The sequence below is a fragment of the Stigmatopora argus genome, chromosome 12 (assembly GCF_051989625.1).
Source record: "Stigmatopora argus isolate UIUO_Sarg chromosome 12, RoL_Sarg_1.0, whole genome shotgun sequence".
NCBI lineage: Eukaryota > Metazoa > Chordata > Actinopteri > Syngnathiformes > Syngnathidae > Stigmatopora > Stigmatopora argus.
The window spans coordinates 11,725,375-11,741,256 of record NC_135398.1 but is presented as its reverse complement, the minus strand read 5'-3'; the positions used below and the strand labels follow the sequence as shown (position 1 = coordinate 11,741,256).

Sequence of the window (15,882 nt, the reverse complement as noted above, 5' to 3'; positions counted from 1 at the left end):
GATAGGCTCCAGCACCCCCCGCGAGACTGAAGACAATTAGAGCCAGTGATCGCTTTTTTCTCCTTTCCCATCTAAAGCCTTTCGTCAACCATTAGAGTACGTACAAAAAAAATCTAATCAATAGTAAAAGTAGCAATATAACTAATTCTGTACTTGTTGCGTGGAGTAATTAAGTCATGAAAGGCATTACTATTTCTGAGAGTATTATGTAAATGTGTACTGTATTATTTTTTGAATAATGTGCGAACTTCAAATGTTAAGTTGTGTGAATTTAGCTCCAGCATCACTCTTGATGCTTTCCAAATAGTGTACTGGCATCAGCAATTTCAGCAGATCAAATCTGTTCATTAATAAGACTAATTCTTGCATTTCTTAACCTTTACATACACATATAATTAAAATCCCACAATTACAATTTTACACGTTAATTAAATGATACAATCTTGTAAAATAAGATTTAGTAATAATTTAACGATCAAAACTCACATAGATCTATAACTATTGAAATTGTAAAATAAAAATAATGTATGTAATGGTTTGCCTCTGCATGGTTGAAACTTATGACGTAATTGAAGGTAATGATTCCGGCAGAGGGTGTATGAATAAATAGAAAACAGTAGTTAAGACATATTGTCTTTATCATGCAACAAGTTAGAAGTAAGCGTAAAATCACTGGTAAAAAAACATAAAATCTCGTAATATCTCAACATTTTAAGATGGACAATTTGCAATTTTGCATCTTGTCGATTGAGTATGACATGGCTGACCTATTTTGAATCACTCATGTACATGCCTATGATCGCCACATACAGTATTCTTTTAATAGGATGTTACTTCCTTTTATTCCAGCATTCTCTTGACTATGCCTATCACATACAATACTATAGAAACGGAATGTTCCTTGTCTTTGCTCCATCCTTCTCATGACTATGCCAGACTCACACCCTTTTACTGCAGCATGACAGGACGCCTTAAATACTTGCACGTGTCACACTTGGCCTTGTCCACATTATGACAACCCTGGGACGATAATTCTGCCATTTTGGCCTCAAGTGTGGCCATTAATCCCCATTATTCTGCACTGGGCACGTGCTAGCCTGTCTCACTAAATGATCCATGGCTTTCTCAAGCAGTACAACTAATACACTCCTCACAGCTCTTAGCCTTTCATTCTTCTCAATTACCACTCGCCTCTTCTTTTTCGCACTCAAACAGTGGCGCTTGCGCACACGCACACTTCCATCTCGCTATCTAAATCGGCTTTCCCGATTTCCGTCTCCATTTCATCACCCTTCCCAGCTTCTCGCTAACTCATCTCCTGTTGCTCCCTTTGGTCATCTCTTCTTTAAAAGGTACCCTCCTCCTTCAACGCTCATTGGTTGATACATCTGACACCTTCCCCATTCTGCCTCCATAATTCCCACCCCCCACCTCCCACCTAGGCAGGTGCATAAGCCCTCTGGTTCCTTGATGGTGACTTTAATCCCCCCCATCTTCGCTCCTTGTGCAGCCTTGGCACACACACACACACACACACACACACACACACACACACACACACACACACACACAGCAAGTTTTACACGTTTTGGTTGGTTACAAATACACTATCCTTCAGTTATTTCTTACAATAACACACAACATGCTCCCATAGTCTCATCGGAGTTGCACTCATGCACACCCTCTCTTCAGTAACAGCCTCACACATTCCCAAAGAGGCCACTCACGTGCACACACACACACGCACACACACACACACACACACACACACACACACACACACACACACACACACACACACATCTTTTCAAATACAAACACTGTCACTTGCTGTATTTCTCTCTCTCACACAAAGTCATTCGTCATTTTCACACACGCGCTCACATGCTGTCAGTTGGTCTTCAAGGAGATATACGCTAACTCACTGTCACACATCATCTTCACAGATGCAGTTTCATGCACGCGCACAAATGCTGCCATTCTGTCTTCAAGTAGACACACACACACGTGCCATCTTCGCACATACACACACACACACACAATTACACATACAGATTGACGAAATCACACAAAAAAACACACGGCCATTCTCTTATGTGAAACCTACATTCACACAACCTAACTCCAAAAGCATACACAGTCATTATCTGTCCTAACACATGAATGCAGCAACCCCTTCTGTCTTTGTCTTATCACAGACTTGCGTGCGTGTGTTTGTTCGTCTTTCCACGCACACCCTAGCACAGCACACACTGCGTGAAGTAGATGAATGAGAAGGTGGACTAATAACACCCTGACCTGTGACGATTCTCCAATCTCAGAAGCTGACTGTTTGCGAGTGTGTGTGCATGTTTGTGTGTAAGAGATAATCAACTCTCTATTAACATGTCGGTGTGTGCGCGGGTGAGACAATGAGTGATTGGTCTGCCAGCTATCTGGACAGCTAGATGACTTCCCCCACAAACTTTTCACTCACACACACTCTCCCACATACATTCTCTCTCTCTCTCTCCTCTTTTTCTTTCTCTCTTATAATTTCTCGCTGAAACGCTCTTTCTTTGTCTCTATCTGTCTCTTTCTTACTCTCTCTGTTTTTATCTCTCTCTGTCTTTCTCTCTCACACTCTCTCTCTCTCTTCCCCCCTCTCTCTCACTCTCTCACTCTCTCTGTCTCTCTGTCTCTTTTTTACTCTCTCAGTTTTTATCTCACTCTGTCTTTCTCGCTCTCACACTCTCTCTGACGTGAACGCTAGTTCCAGAGCAACGTTCAGGAGACGAAGAAGATGGTCAACAACAGCCAATGTAGCAGCGAGGTTAGAAATAGAACAGCGCATACAGAGCATGAAAGCGAAAGGAATATAACAACCAAAATGAGCAATTATGAGATGCAGGACAACACGGAGCCTATAGGATACATGAGGGGAAAAAATTCTTGACTGCATTCTGAGAATACCACAGCACGTCTATTTTAAATATGTTTCCCTTAAAACAACAATAATATTTGGTGATTAAATTTCCCTAGCGAAATTGAATAAATTTGAAGAAACTGCAGCAAAAGGACCCGTGTTGACATTCGGGAGAACCCTCCTGCCGACAAGAAGCCAGCTGGGTCAAAAGCCACGCTGCTGCAATTTGTCCGTAGATAGCATAGGCATGTAAAAGAAGTAAATTCATTTGTGTTCTCCTGATGTCTCCTTTGCCGCCTGTTTTCCGCCGTTTATTAGTCAGGAACCCTGGTTCAAGCGCTCGTCTCGTCTAAGACAGCCTGTGTTCCAACTCATCCCTTTATCCTTACTATCCCAACTTGCGCCCGGCCTTTTATTACAGGATAGCTGTGCTTATCCCCGGCTAGATCCTCTTCGGCCCTGCTTACGCTGCAGTGTGGCAGTCACTTGCATCTTAAACCACTAACACAACACACAAGTTGAGCACATATTGTGTAGACCACAAAAAAGCCCTGGAAAACCAAATAAGTACATAAAGTGCAACTGGAGGTCATCTAATAAGGGTTTTGAAGGGCACTCGCGCCATGTTAGAACTGTTAAAAAAATTTACCAACGAAATCATTACTAAAACTCACTACACAAATGATGATTCACATTTGATCAACCATTACAAACAGCAGAGTTAACAACCAAAATACCAATATAGCTAATTCATTAGGTAACAATAAACCAGCTAAAGTTCCTACTACCTAATTAATTAACTAATATGCAATGATATAATATCAAAATAATTAAGTTAGTAAGATATTAATTAGTAAAAATGCTAATATCTCATTACCACATATCCAGCAAAGACTATGTAAGTAACAAACCAAGGATGGCTATCTACAATACATATATCTACCTATCTACAATACAATACAATATAGATTCTTTGGCCAAAGATACAATAATTGTCAATATGCCACAATCTCATTCAATAGAAGGGCCTACGATCAATTTAATACAAGATGACGTCATGTTTTATTCAATTTGCAGACATCCCAAGACTCATGGACGTCCCCGGAGTCTCCTTAAAATTTGTTATATCATACCTGTCAACCTCTGCCGATAACTGCCCTTATAAATGATTATGATTCCCCTTACAAACCCCCCAAAAACCTTACAAACACCGTACGAGTCGTACGGTGTTTGTAAGGTTTTTGGGGGGTTTGTAAGGGGAATCATAATCATTTATAAGGGCAGTTATCGGCAGAGGTTGACAGGTATGTTATATTATATACCATATAATATTATTGACATTTTCACATTGAGGCTTTTCATAACCTGAATATTTCGTAGGTAGTGGCATTTGTACATAGAGGTACCACTGCACAAATACAATGTATTGAACACGAGAAATGCTCCAAAGGTGAGTTTCCATCCAAAAACATTGTCTCCTCCATTTTTATCACTGAAGTTAATTAGAAAAAAACATATGAACTGCGCCAGCTCTATTCCAGCACTACCTCGCACAACACACAATCTTAGACTGTCACATACGCTTGTGCACACACACACTCACACACATACAATGATAACAGGTTCACAGACAGTCATCAGCACCTTCTAGTTCCATGTCCCCACGGAACCATCGCAGCCTAGCGGGGGGCTTGCTGCCCGTGCTGGTGCAAGTCAGGGTAACTGTGCCCCCCTCCTGCACAGGATTCTCCAAGCCCGAGATCTGAGGCTTTTCAGGGACACCTAAAACCAACAAAATAAACCATTAGATGACAAGTACAGACAAAGCTAATGGAAAACTCACCCAAAAGGTACAGTAAATATCACATGGGTACAGAAAGTTTTCAAACCCTCTTAAAATATTTTCCTCATTGTTATGCTTCAGCCATTTGCTAAAATCATTTAATGTTGATCTTTGTTCCTCTTTAATCTAGACAAAGCACTCTATCTCATCTCATTTCATTTTCTGAACTGCTTCATCCTCATTAGGGTCACGGGGGGTGTTGGAGCCTATCCTAGCTCACTCCGGGCCATCCACACTCACACCCATACCTAAGGGCAATATAGAGTGTCCAAACAGCCTACCATGCATGTTTTTGGAATGTGGGAGGAAACCGGAGTACCCAGAGGAAACCCACGCAGGCCCGGGGAGAATATGCAAACTCCACACAGGTGGACGTGACCTGGATTTGAACCCAGGAGCCCAGAGCTGTGAGGCCGACGCGCTAAACACTCGTGCCACCGGGCCACAAAGCACTCCATATATTGATAGAAAAATGAGAATAGTTGATATTGTTGTAGTTGAATAAACAAAGAAAAACATGAAAAGTCACAGAGTTCTTCTGATAGCATTGTTTGTCAAAAATTAGGGTTAACAACCCTAACCCTCACAAATTAAGGTTAACAACCTTAACCCTAAGAAGGGGTGGCAACTTCTTTGTCACAAATTAGAGTTAACAACCCTAACCCTAAAACTGTCACAAATTAGGATTAACAACCCTAACCCTAAAACTGTCACAAATTAGGGTTGAGAACCCCAACCATAAAACTGTCACAATTTAGAGTAAACAACCCTAACCCTAAAACTGTCACAAATTAGGGTTAACAACCCTAACCCTGTCACAAATTAGCATGGCAACCCTAACAAGAGTTATCTTATTTGTTGTTAAAAACCCTAACCCTAAACGTAACACTATCCCTAACCCTGACATAAATTAGGGTTAAAAAGCCTAACCCTAAGAAGGGTTGGCAAGGGTTGTCACAAATAAACCCCTAACCCTAAACATAACACTATCCCTAAACCCTAAACGTTAGTGTTACGTTTAGGGTTAGGGTTGTTAACCCTAATTTGTGACAGGGTTTTGGTTGTTAACCATAACTTGTGACAAACAAGTTGCCACCCCTTCTTAGGGTTAGGGTTAGAGTTGTTAACCCTAATTTGTGAGGGTTAGGGTTGTTAACCCAAATTTTCAACAAACAAGTTTCCACCCTTTCTTAGGGTTATGGTTGTTAACCCTAATTTGTGACAGGTTTAGGGTTAGGGTGAGTGTTATGTTTAGGGTTCGGGTTGTTAAGCCTAATTTGTGACAACAAATACGATAACCCTTGTTAGGGTTGTCGCGCTAATTTGTGATAGGGTTAGGGATGTTAACCCTAATTTGTGAAAAAAACAAGTTGCCACCCCCTTCTTAGGGTTAGAGTTATGATGGTTAACCCTAATTTGTGACAGTTATAGGGTTGTTAACCCTAATTTTTGACAAAGAAGGATCACCCCCTTCTTAGGGTTAGGGTTATGGTTGTTAACCCAGATTTGTGACGGGTTTAGGGTTAGTTGTACTTTAAGGGTTGTTAACCCTAATTTGTGACAATTAAGTTTTAAACAATTGTGTTTCATCTTAGGGTCATTGTTTTGTTGTAAAGTGAACATTTGTCCAGTCTGAGGCCCTGAGCCCCCATGAGCAGGCTTTGTCCAAGATATGGTTGTATTTGCTGTGTGACTTTTCTATTTAAGTCCAATAAGTATAATCAAACAAAGCTGGACTTGAATGAAGGTCCACAAGGACAGCATCTGAGTTAAATATAAGGGTATCACAGCAATGTGTCCTGAATACTTATCGCCATAGGACATTTCGGTTTTTCTTTTTTAATAAATCGGCAAAAAGAATACTTTCAGTTAAAAAAATGCTTATTTTTTTATCAAATGGTGGCAATGTCTGAAATTTATTGGATCTGAATACTTTCTAATCATGCTGTATAATAGGAATGTTTTAATAACTACAAAACCTATCTGAGTCTACCTACAGTAAGCCATTTTTTATGAAGCAGTTTTCTTCTGTAGTGGCTGATTGAAACACCAAGAAGAAAAGCGTCATTTGAAATAATTGCTGTCCGCTAGATTGACCCGATGCACAAATGCGTTGTTTAAAAAAACAACAGTAAGTAAAGGTTAGCCTTTGTGTGTGTGACACTTTTCTGTCATGAGTAATAAAGTACACTGGTGCTTTATTGATTTGAGTGTGGGCTAATCATCTTTGTGGCGCGACGCACATTCACACACACAAACACGTAAACACCCCTACAAAAGCACGCCTTTCAAGTATTGATTTGTCTGGTGCTCTTTTTGGCTGTCAGCTAATTGTGACCATATCTGCTGCATTTTTGCATGAAGGGTTTTGCCGCATGCCTTTAAAGAAATGCATTGCCTTCATTCTCAAGGAAATACACAAGTAATTAGGAGCAACAAAGAAGCAAAATGAACAATCACACTGGGGTGTTTGTGTGGGATGTTGGGTGTCAGTCAAAATGTTTATTTTTGTCAGTTGCTGCATCAATTTTAATTAAAAACAGCAGCTTGCACGACCTCCCAAAATGTCAGCGCAGTTGGGAGGCGATTGTGGACACGGGCAAAAAAAGAACAGACAGATAGACAAAAAGATTGCCTCTTATTTTACGTAAATTCGAATTAACATGAGCAAAATGGGAAGGTTTGGATTAAAAAGGACTTTTTTTGCAAGATAAAGAAGTGTCTTCTTATTTTGAGGAAAAAAATATAATCCTATTATTTTTATTCATTCATTTTCTGAACTGCTTAGACCCACAAGGGTCACAGGGTGTGCTGGAGCATATTTGAGCTAACTGTGGGCACCAGGTGAAGTTTTTAATATTTGCATATTTTGAGAAAAAAGCCTCAACACTATTATATTGAATATTAGGATGTCCACCAATAGACAGGTGATTAGTCTTGAAGGCCTCCTCTCATGTGGGTTGGGGGTACAAAGCTGATGAGAGATTGCATTCCATGATAAAACCAATAAGTAAGAACTTGTCTACATACATATTTTTTTGTTGAGTCATATGCACTTTTTAAGAAAGCTGATGGCTACATTACATAAATGCTTATTATTTCTGCAAAATTTCAATAGTAATGGATCTGTGTGAGTCTTGATCGAATACTCTTTGACAGGATTCTATCATTTATTCATTCATTCATTTTCGGAACCACTTATCCTCATAAAGGTCACAGGGGGTGCTGGGGCCTTTCCCGGCTGACTTCGGGCACCAGGCAGGGGACACCTTGAATTGGTGTTCGTGAGGCCAATGCACTACCCACTCGCCTTTTCTATCAGCTAACTCACATGTGTCAAAGTGGCGGCCCGGGGGCCAAATCTGGCCCACCGCATCATTTTGTGTGGCCCGGGAAAGTAAATCATGAATGCCAACTTTCTGTTTTAGGATCAAATTAAAATGAAGAGTATAGATGTATATTAAATTTCCTGATTTTCCCCCTTTTAAATCAATAATTGTAATTTTTAATCATTTTTTTTACTGTTTTTAGTTCAAAAATCATTTTGTAAAATCTAAAAATATATTTAAAAAAGCTAAAATAATCATTGTTTTAGATTTATAAAAAACTGAATATTCAGGGCTTTTAATCCAGTTCTTTTAATCCATTTATATAAAAAAAATCTAAATATTATATCTAAAATGATCCGGCCCACATGAGATCTGGTCACCATGAATGTGGCCCGCCAACCAAACGGGGTTTGACACCCCTGACCTAAACTGGTTTTTAAAAATCAGTGAAAGTGGGAAGAAGGATTCCTGCTATTCTTTCCTGTCATTTCAGTTGGCTGATGTATCCCTCCCTCAGGGAGTGTCCCTAGATAATAAAAAAAAGTTGCAACTGCTTCTTTAATGCTCCTCATAATCAGTTATTTATATTTATCCCATTTTTAGTTTCTTTTCTTTCTTCTTTCTGTCCACTAAACTGTTTTTGTCTGGTTTCAGTCTTGAATAAATAACCACAAAGGGAGTATTTTAACTTCCTATAAGACACAAAGAAACAGTTTTAAGAGGCAGTTAAGCTTTTTTCAATATATTGAACAGTTTCATCCATAAAGTTGAATTGTGTTATTTGTGCAGTATTTTTTTTTTATATAGGAGTGAATTTGTTTTGCAAACAGAAGTAGCAGTCGTTAAATTGGTCCGTGTGATGTCATACCATGCCTTATTTTGCAAGTACCTGGTCTCGCTATTTATTCGCCATCTTAATGTGCTTTATGGCCAAAAAATGATAAACCCGTAGCCTATAGTCCAAACGTTATGCAAGTATTTAATGTTAAATTCCGACCAAAATCTCAGCCCGAGTGTGTCATTTTCTGTTTTTAAACATTGTTTTCTCCATTATTATACTTCTAAGAACATTTAGATTTGCATATTTTGATTCTTTGAGAGACCATATTTTAAATTCAGATCATTTATTACTATTGCTATGCAGTTCAATTTTAATTGTTCATTTTCAAGAAAAAAAGCCAGGAGATATTGAATTCTAGATTGTTACTTTTTCATAGTATGAGAAAGAGTTTCTTGTGAGACAGAAAAACTTTTTCCAGGTCATAATTTTCAGGAGAAAATTAAGCAGCATATTTCATTATTGTTCTAAAAAAATGGCAGTGCCGCTTTGGAGAGGCGGGTCAGAAAAAATGGTTTGCTGGTCACTTTTGCAGTAATTCCACACTTTTTGGGGGGAATGTGTAATTGACAGCAGTGACACTGTGGATTTTGCCTTGCATACATTTTTCATCACCCTGGAAAAGCATAAAAAATTCATAAAAAATGTCAAAAACTCAGCGAGCCACACGGGAGACACTGAGTGTGGAGACACGTGTGTACCGAGGTCACTTTTAAACGTGCTCCCTTGTTAGCCTGCTGTGGAATAATTCATAAGTCTTTTATTGTGCTTGTCTGGCCAGTTCAGTCCATATGTGGACTATTATATTAAATATTGACTATGTTATTTTTTGACATGATCGATGAGTGAGTGTCGCTTATAGCCACGTTTGGCAGGCTCATTGTGACATTCAGAAGGTCACTAAATAATCGTTTAATCCACTGTTTGAAGGCTATACTCAAAAGGGTTTTTAGTGGGACACTAAGAGAAAAATCAGATAACATAAAAAACAGGATCTTTTTAACAATTCAATAAAACCAGGAGTGATGGAATAAATATATTTTGTCCATAGTAAAGGATACATTTAGGACATTCTATTTGAGAAACAATGGAGGAATTTCCGTTGTGTTTAAAATAGCATCCTTCAGACGGTGCCTTGCTGTCGAATGCATTCTATAAAATCTGCTGTTAAGATTCTTCAATTGGGAATTTCATCCTGAATTTATTATGGTTACTAAAACGGGCAAAGTGTTTACATTTCTCAAGGTCGCTGTCTTGCAGTACTGTCACCTGCTCAGGTCTTTTGTTTAAACTTCAATTTTCACAAAATAACTTCTAAAAAGGTGGTCAACAGAGGAGATTGCTTTACTGGTCTACTCAGAGTTCTTCACACGTGTGTCCTGTGTTGAGTTTCCATGATACTTTTTGGTACAATCTATAAGGTTTGTACTTTTTTGTTATATGTATCTTTATTTTATATAATTTACATTTAAAAATAATGTAGGCACATAGATGACTAAATTACTTGTAAAATATCTTGTCAAATCAGCAGTCTCCCTATGCACTTCTGAACTCTTTTAAGCCAAACTAAGATTGACTGCCTAAGGCTGAAGACCCTTTTTCCGGTGTTTTGAATTACACGTGGCAACTCTATACAAAACTAAAACTTTTGGTACTCGGTCGTTTGGTCGCCGGTCTTTTGGTCGCCGGTCTTTTGGTCGCCGGTCTTTTGGTCGCCCGGAAGGTTATTGATAATTACCATTTAAATCGTTGCTCAAATTCCCTAAATACAAACTGCGAATTATTATTTAGTCATACTTAATGCCCTATTAATCATTAGGCTAAAAATAGCTCCAAATTTCCCGTACTTTTATTGTGTTTTGTTGGAGAACTTGTTAAGACCCTGACTGACATCCCTTCCTAAGGGGACAACTCATGTACATACAAACTTTTATACACTCACACGTCCGCTCAGTGAAACTGCTCAGGGCCATTGTTGGCTTTTATTGATGCGTAGACCATGTTGTTTTACCTTGTTCTGTCGCCGGTCTTTTGGTCGCCGGTCTTTTGGTCGCCCGTTGTTTGGGTCCGGGCGACCAAAAGACCGGCGACCAAAAGACCGGCGACCTAAAGACGGCAACCAAAAGAGCGGCGACCAAAAGACGGCGACCAAAAGACCGGCAACCAAACGACCGCACACAAAACTTTTTACCCTATATATTTTTTCTGTTCAGATTTGTACGTTTTTTCAATATATTCATTTATTTTCTGATCCGCTTATCGTCACAATGATGCCGGGGGTGCTGGAGCCTATCCCAGCTATCTATGGGCACCAGGCACAAGACACCCTGAATTGGTGGCCAGCCAATCGCAGGGCAAAAGTAGACGGACAACCAGAGTGTTCAACCAGCCTACATGCATTTTTGGTATGTGGGATGAAACTAGACTTTTGTCTTTTTGGTTATTTTCTCAAAAAAAAATACATGTGAACATTGCACACACATTGCATACAATCTATATATCAAATTAGATACTATAGGTAATAGATTATTCTAGAAAACTTAAATGCATCCCAATTATGTTTTCTTTAGAAAAAACCCAGGAGAATCATCACAACCTTGGGTTTCATGTATAAAATGATTTTTTTTTATTTTTTTACAAGCATGTATGCTGTCCAAATTATGTGTATGTTACTCTCAACAAACACCCGCCAAAAAACCTTAAATAAAATTAGTTTTGCTTACCTAGTACAGTGACGGTGGCCTTTGCAGTGCGCACGGGCATGGTGAAAATGGAGCAGGTGTACTCGCCCTCGTCGGACAGCTGCACCTCGGAGATGATGATGGACAGCTCGGTGGACGTGGAGCGATCCAGCTGGATGCGGTTGTCTCGCAGCGCTACCGCAACGACAGCAACAACATTTGTGCTTCAGTTTTCCAGTGCCGACCTCATCAATATTTCACGCCGTGGAAACCCAAACGAGGGCTAACTGTGTTTTGTCCCAATTCTAATTGCTGGATGCCTCCTTTCCTCCTTCCTTGCACGCAGGAGCATTTACGCACAGTCATCATAGTTGCACCCCACATCCTGTACATCACCCGACACCGGTGGACCCCGAGGGTTGCGTGAGCGGTATCTCGTCTAATAAGCGTTTTTAAATTGATGCCGAGTCGGCATATCAGGGATCCCCAAAAAGTGGGAGAAGGAGGAAAGACAATATCTAATGGCTGTTGCCATGAGACATTTTCTTACAATACTTTCACTCTATGGCTGATTCCCAAACTGTTGCATGCAAACATGCGGGTGCACACACACACACCAACCAATAATGGTAGTGTGTATTTATGGCAGTTTCAGAGTTGTGTAGTCGTGCCATATTTGCATAATTGCTAATAGAAGGGTTTTTCGCATTTATATTTTCACAACATTTTCTATATATCAGAGATAGAGAGAAACTAGTGTACCCACCTCTGGGGTATGCCACATTAAAAATGCATTAGATGGTATAAGGAATACACAATCACAATGATTTGCATGACAAACCACATCGCATTCATTGGCGATCTTCAGTCCCCACTCACTCTTTGTGGGGGTACAAAGTTTCTGTGTTGCATGTAGCATTATTAAAATTGTAAAACTTTTATTGTGCGCCCACCAGGGTTGGTTGTTTGCTGCAATAAAGGGAAGAGGAGAAAGGAGCATTTGAAAATGGAGATGAAAAGGCCAATAGAGATGGTGTGTCAAGTATAAGGGAGGGCCGAGCAACAAAAGGTGTGTGTGTGTGTTGGGGTACCAAAACGAGGTGGAGATGAGAGAGGACAGCAGAGGTGAAATTGAAATTTGGAATGAATGATGGTACGTGTGTGAAAATGATGTAAGAGGAAATGAAAAAGACAGGAAAAAGGGGGGGTTGAGGAAGAGGAGGCCGAAGATGAAGAATAACACGCAACGGAAGGGGGTGTCGCCAGGGAAAAAATCTTCAGATAAGGAGGAAGCTGATGATGAAGGTGATGATGAAATTGCAGGAAATCCGATTCCTTGATGGCAATGACCTCTGATGCGATTGCGTCCTAAGATTGATGTCAACCTGTCTGTCCATTTTGTTTCTTATCTGTCTGTCTTTATTTACAGTATGGCTTCCATTTAGTCTGTCTCCATCACTTTTTCTGTCCATCGGCCAGCCTATCTTTGTATTGTTGCTTGTTTCCCCTAACGTGTAAATTGTCAGTTTGTCCGTAATTTTGTCTGTCAGTCACTGTCTCTTTGACTCTGTCTTCCAGTCTACCTGGCTTCCTGACTTTCTATTTGTCAGTTTGTGTCTTGATATTTTTGTCTTTCCCTGTATCTTTCTCCCTATTCTGTGCCTATCCATTATTTTGTCTTTTAGCCTGTCTCGCCGCTCATATTTCTATCTGCCGGCCTTCCTCTCTTCCTGCTATCTTCCTGTCAGGACTGCCTGCTTCCCTAATACTGTCCTGTTTAACGTTTGTACTTAAGTCCAGCATTCACTCTTTCAGCCTTCATTTTTCTTTCTGTTGCTCTTTCTGAAAGCATGCCTTCCTGTCTTTCTAGCATCTGTCTTTATGTCTGTCTCATCATTTGATATCTTCCTGTCTCTTTGTCTTAAATCCATTTTTCTGTCTAGCATTCACTAACCTCTGACTCAATGCTTTCCGTCTCTTTCTCCATCTGGCATTCTTAAAGTTTTAATTGTCTCTCTGTTTCCTGTCTTCATTTTTACACATCTGTCTGTATTTTGTCCTTAGGTCCTTTATTTTCTCAGTCAGTCTCTGCAACTTTGTCTATCTGTCTGACTAGTGTCCACCTTCGACCTATATTAGTCGCTTTGCCAATCTTTCTACCCAACATCCGGTCTATCTCTGTCCGCCACAGATACACATGCTTCTCAGTTTAAAAGCAAAGACGACTGAGCGTTCTCAATGTTGTTGTTGTCATTGTTGTTGGGTTCACACATGAAAGCATCACTTGACGTCGCTGTGACAACGTGTTTGTTGAAGCACAGTCGGCAGCTGTCTTGACAGGCAGCTAGTGCTCAGTAGCACACGAGAGGAGCCGACATGACACGTAGAAGTTGAGATGGGTGCCTTTAATACACCCTGCTTTATTTTTCCTTGTCGTTTTGTTGTCTTTTCAAAACGCCTTCGCGCTTGTCGTGCAGAGATGTTGCCAAAGGGAATTAATCTGGCAGAGCTAACGTGCTAATCTGCTAGCGTGTCCTACTTTGTTGTCATGTTTACGTCAGGCGATGCCTGTCGCAATTGGAGGGAAAAAATGCAGCACATTTCTAAACTGGATGGGATTTAATATAAATATTATGTTAAAATGTTATAAGGATAAGACGTTTCATCTTTCACACTTGTTGAGGCAGTTCTTTCAAAGATCGAAGCTTTTTATTTCTCTAAGCAAGATCAGTATATTGGTCAACACATGATGACATCATCAAATGTCACATCCTGTATTTTTTGCCAGAGAAATCTTTATAACTTTAGAGATAGAGCGCCGATATTTATTTGAGAAAATTCTTTGCAGCGTTGCTGACATTTAAAAATGTCACAGCTCATCTGTTTCTTCGTTTTTGTTTTTTTTCTTCTTTTTTTGAGATAGAAATGTAAAAATAAACAAAAATAACACTTGACCAAACAGTCTGGGTTTTTTTTTACGTTCATACAGTTTCCCCCCCACTATATTTACTCATTTCAATATCCAGACACACTTATTGGTTTCATTTTGTCTACCCATAACTTGCATGTACACTTTTATTATATCCAACACTACAACTATTTTCATGCCTTTTCACTCTGCAAGGTCACTACATTTGTCTTCATGAGCAGCCTTTACAAACACAGACACACTTTTAGTGCACATACACATAAACATACACACACACACACACACACAGTTTCAGCACCCCTGGACTTGACACTTTTTAATTTTACTCTGGTCGCCTGACATCACATACATTTTTCCATCTTCTGTAATCTGGGATTTTTATTGCGTTACTTGTTTTTCAAATGGTTGAATCGTGCGGCTCTAAGTGTAATGACAACTGTTGTTGTTTTATTGATGAAACAATGACTATCTGACATCTTAGCACATTTCCCCAGATCTCAGAATCTGACTACCACTACTCAATATCCAAAAGTCCTTTGACCTTTTAAGCCTCCATTTATGTTGTATTAGGTTTGTTTTTAGCATTGGCCAGTATGTACCTGGGAGTCAATTTTTTTTATTTTCTTTTATTGTTTTTGTATCAGGTTGATCACTTGGATTGGATTGGATTGGATTGGATTGGATAACTTTATTCATCCCGTATTCGGGAAATTTCGATGTCACAGTAGCAAGAGGGTGAGGATGCAGAAATTGGAAATGCATTTTAGACATAAATAGATAGGTAATAAGTAAGTAAATAAATAAATACATGAATAAATAAATAAGCGTGTTGCTGAAATATTATATATATTTATATATATATATCTATATATATATATATATATATATATAGATATATAGATATAAATATACACATGTAAGCACATATATACATACATAAACATTGATGTACATAATTGTGGAATTACAATAAGGAGCAGAAGGCAGCCTTCGGTAGACTAGGAATATGGTGAAAGCAGTGAAGAATTATTGCTGCCTGTGGGCTACAAGCCATATAAGCCAGTAAGGGGCATTTTTCAGCCCATAATCGTGTGCAAGGTTACTATTTTGTACAATTTGACCTTTATTTGTTTGCTTGTTTTTATTCATTTTTTAGGGATGTCAATGCTTAGACAAGCAATTATTCAAAAATTATTTGGGTTTAAAAATTTAGGTTTCTAAGGTCGTACTTGCATGCAATGCCAGCAATGTGAGGGGGGAACCCAGAATTGAGAAAAATCACCTGTGAGTGCTACTAAGTTGACATCCTACTCTTTGCTACCTGATCACTAATCCTGGCACCAAATATCTCATTAAC

General features: G+C 39.3%; 1 protein-coding gene across 4 annotated transcripts in view; it reads right to left on the bottom strand.

The window, feature by feature from the left end:
• cadm3 (cell adhesion molecule 3) overlaps positions 1 to 15,882 on the bottom strand; it is an 89,218-nt gene that overhangs the window by 18,751 nt on the left and 54,585 nt on the right. For all 4 annotated transcript variants that reach the window (XM_077615182.1, XM_077615184.1, XM_077615183.1 and 1 more), the window contains exons 4-5: positions 11,639 to 11,791; positions 4,550 to 4,687 (exon numbers count right to left, since the gene is read on the bottom strand). In XM_077615182.1, the coding sequence (XP_077471308.1) occupies positions 4,550 to 4,687; positions 11,639 to 11,791 (291 nt within the window). The remainder of the gene's footprint in view (positions 1 to 4,549; positions 4,688 to 11,638; positions 11,792 to 15,882) is intronic.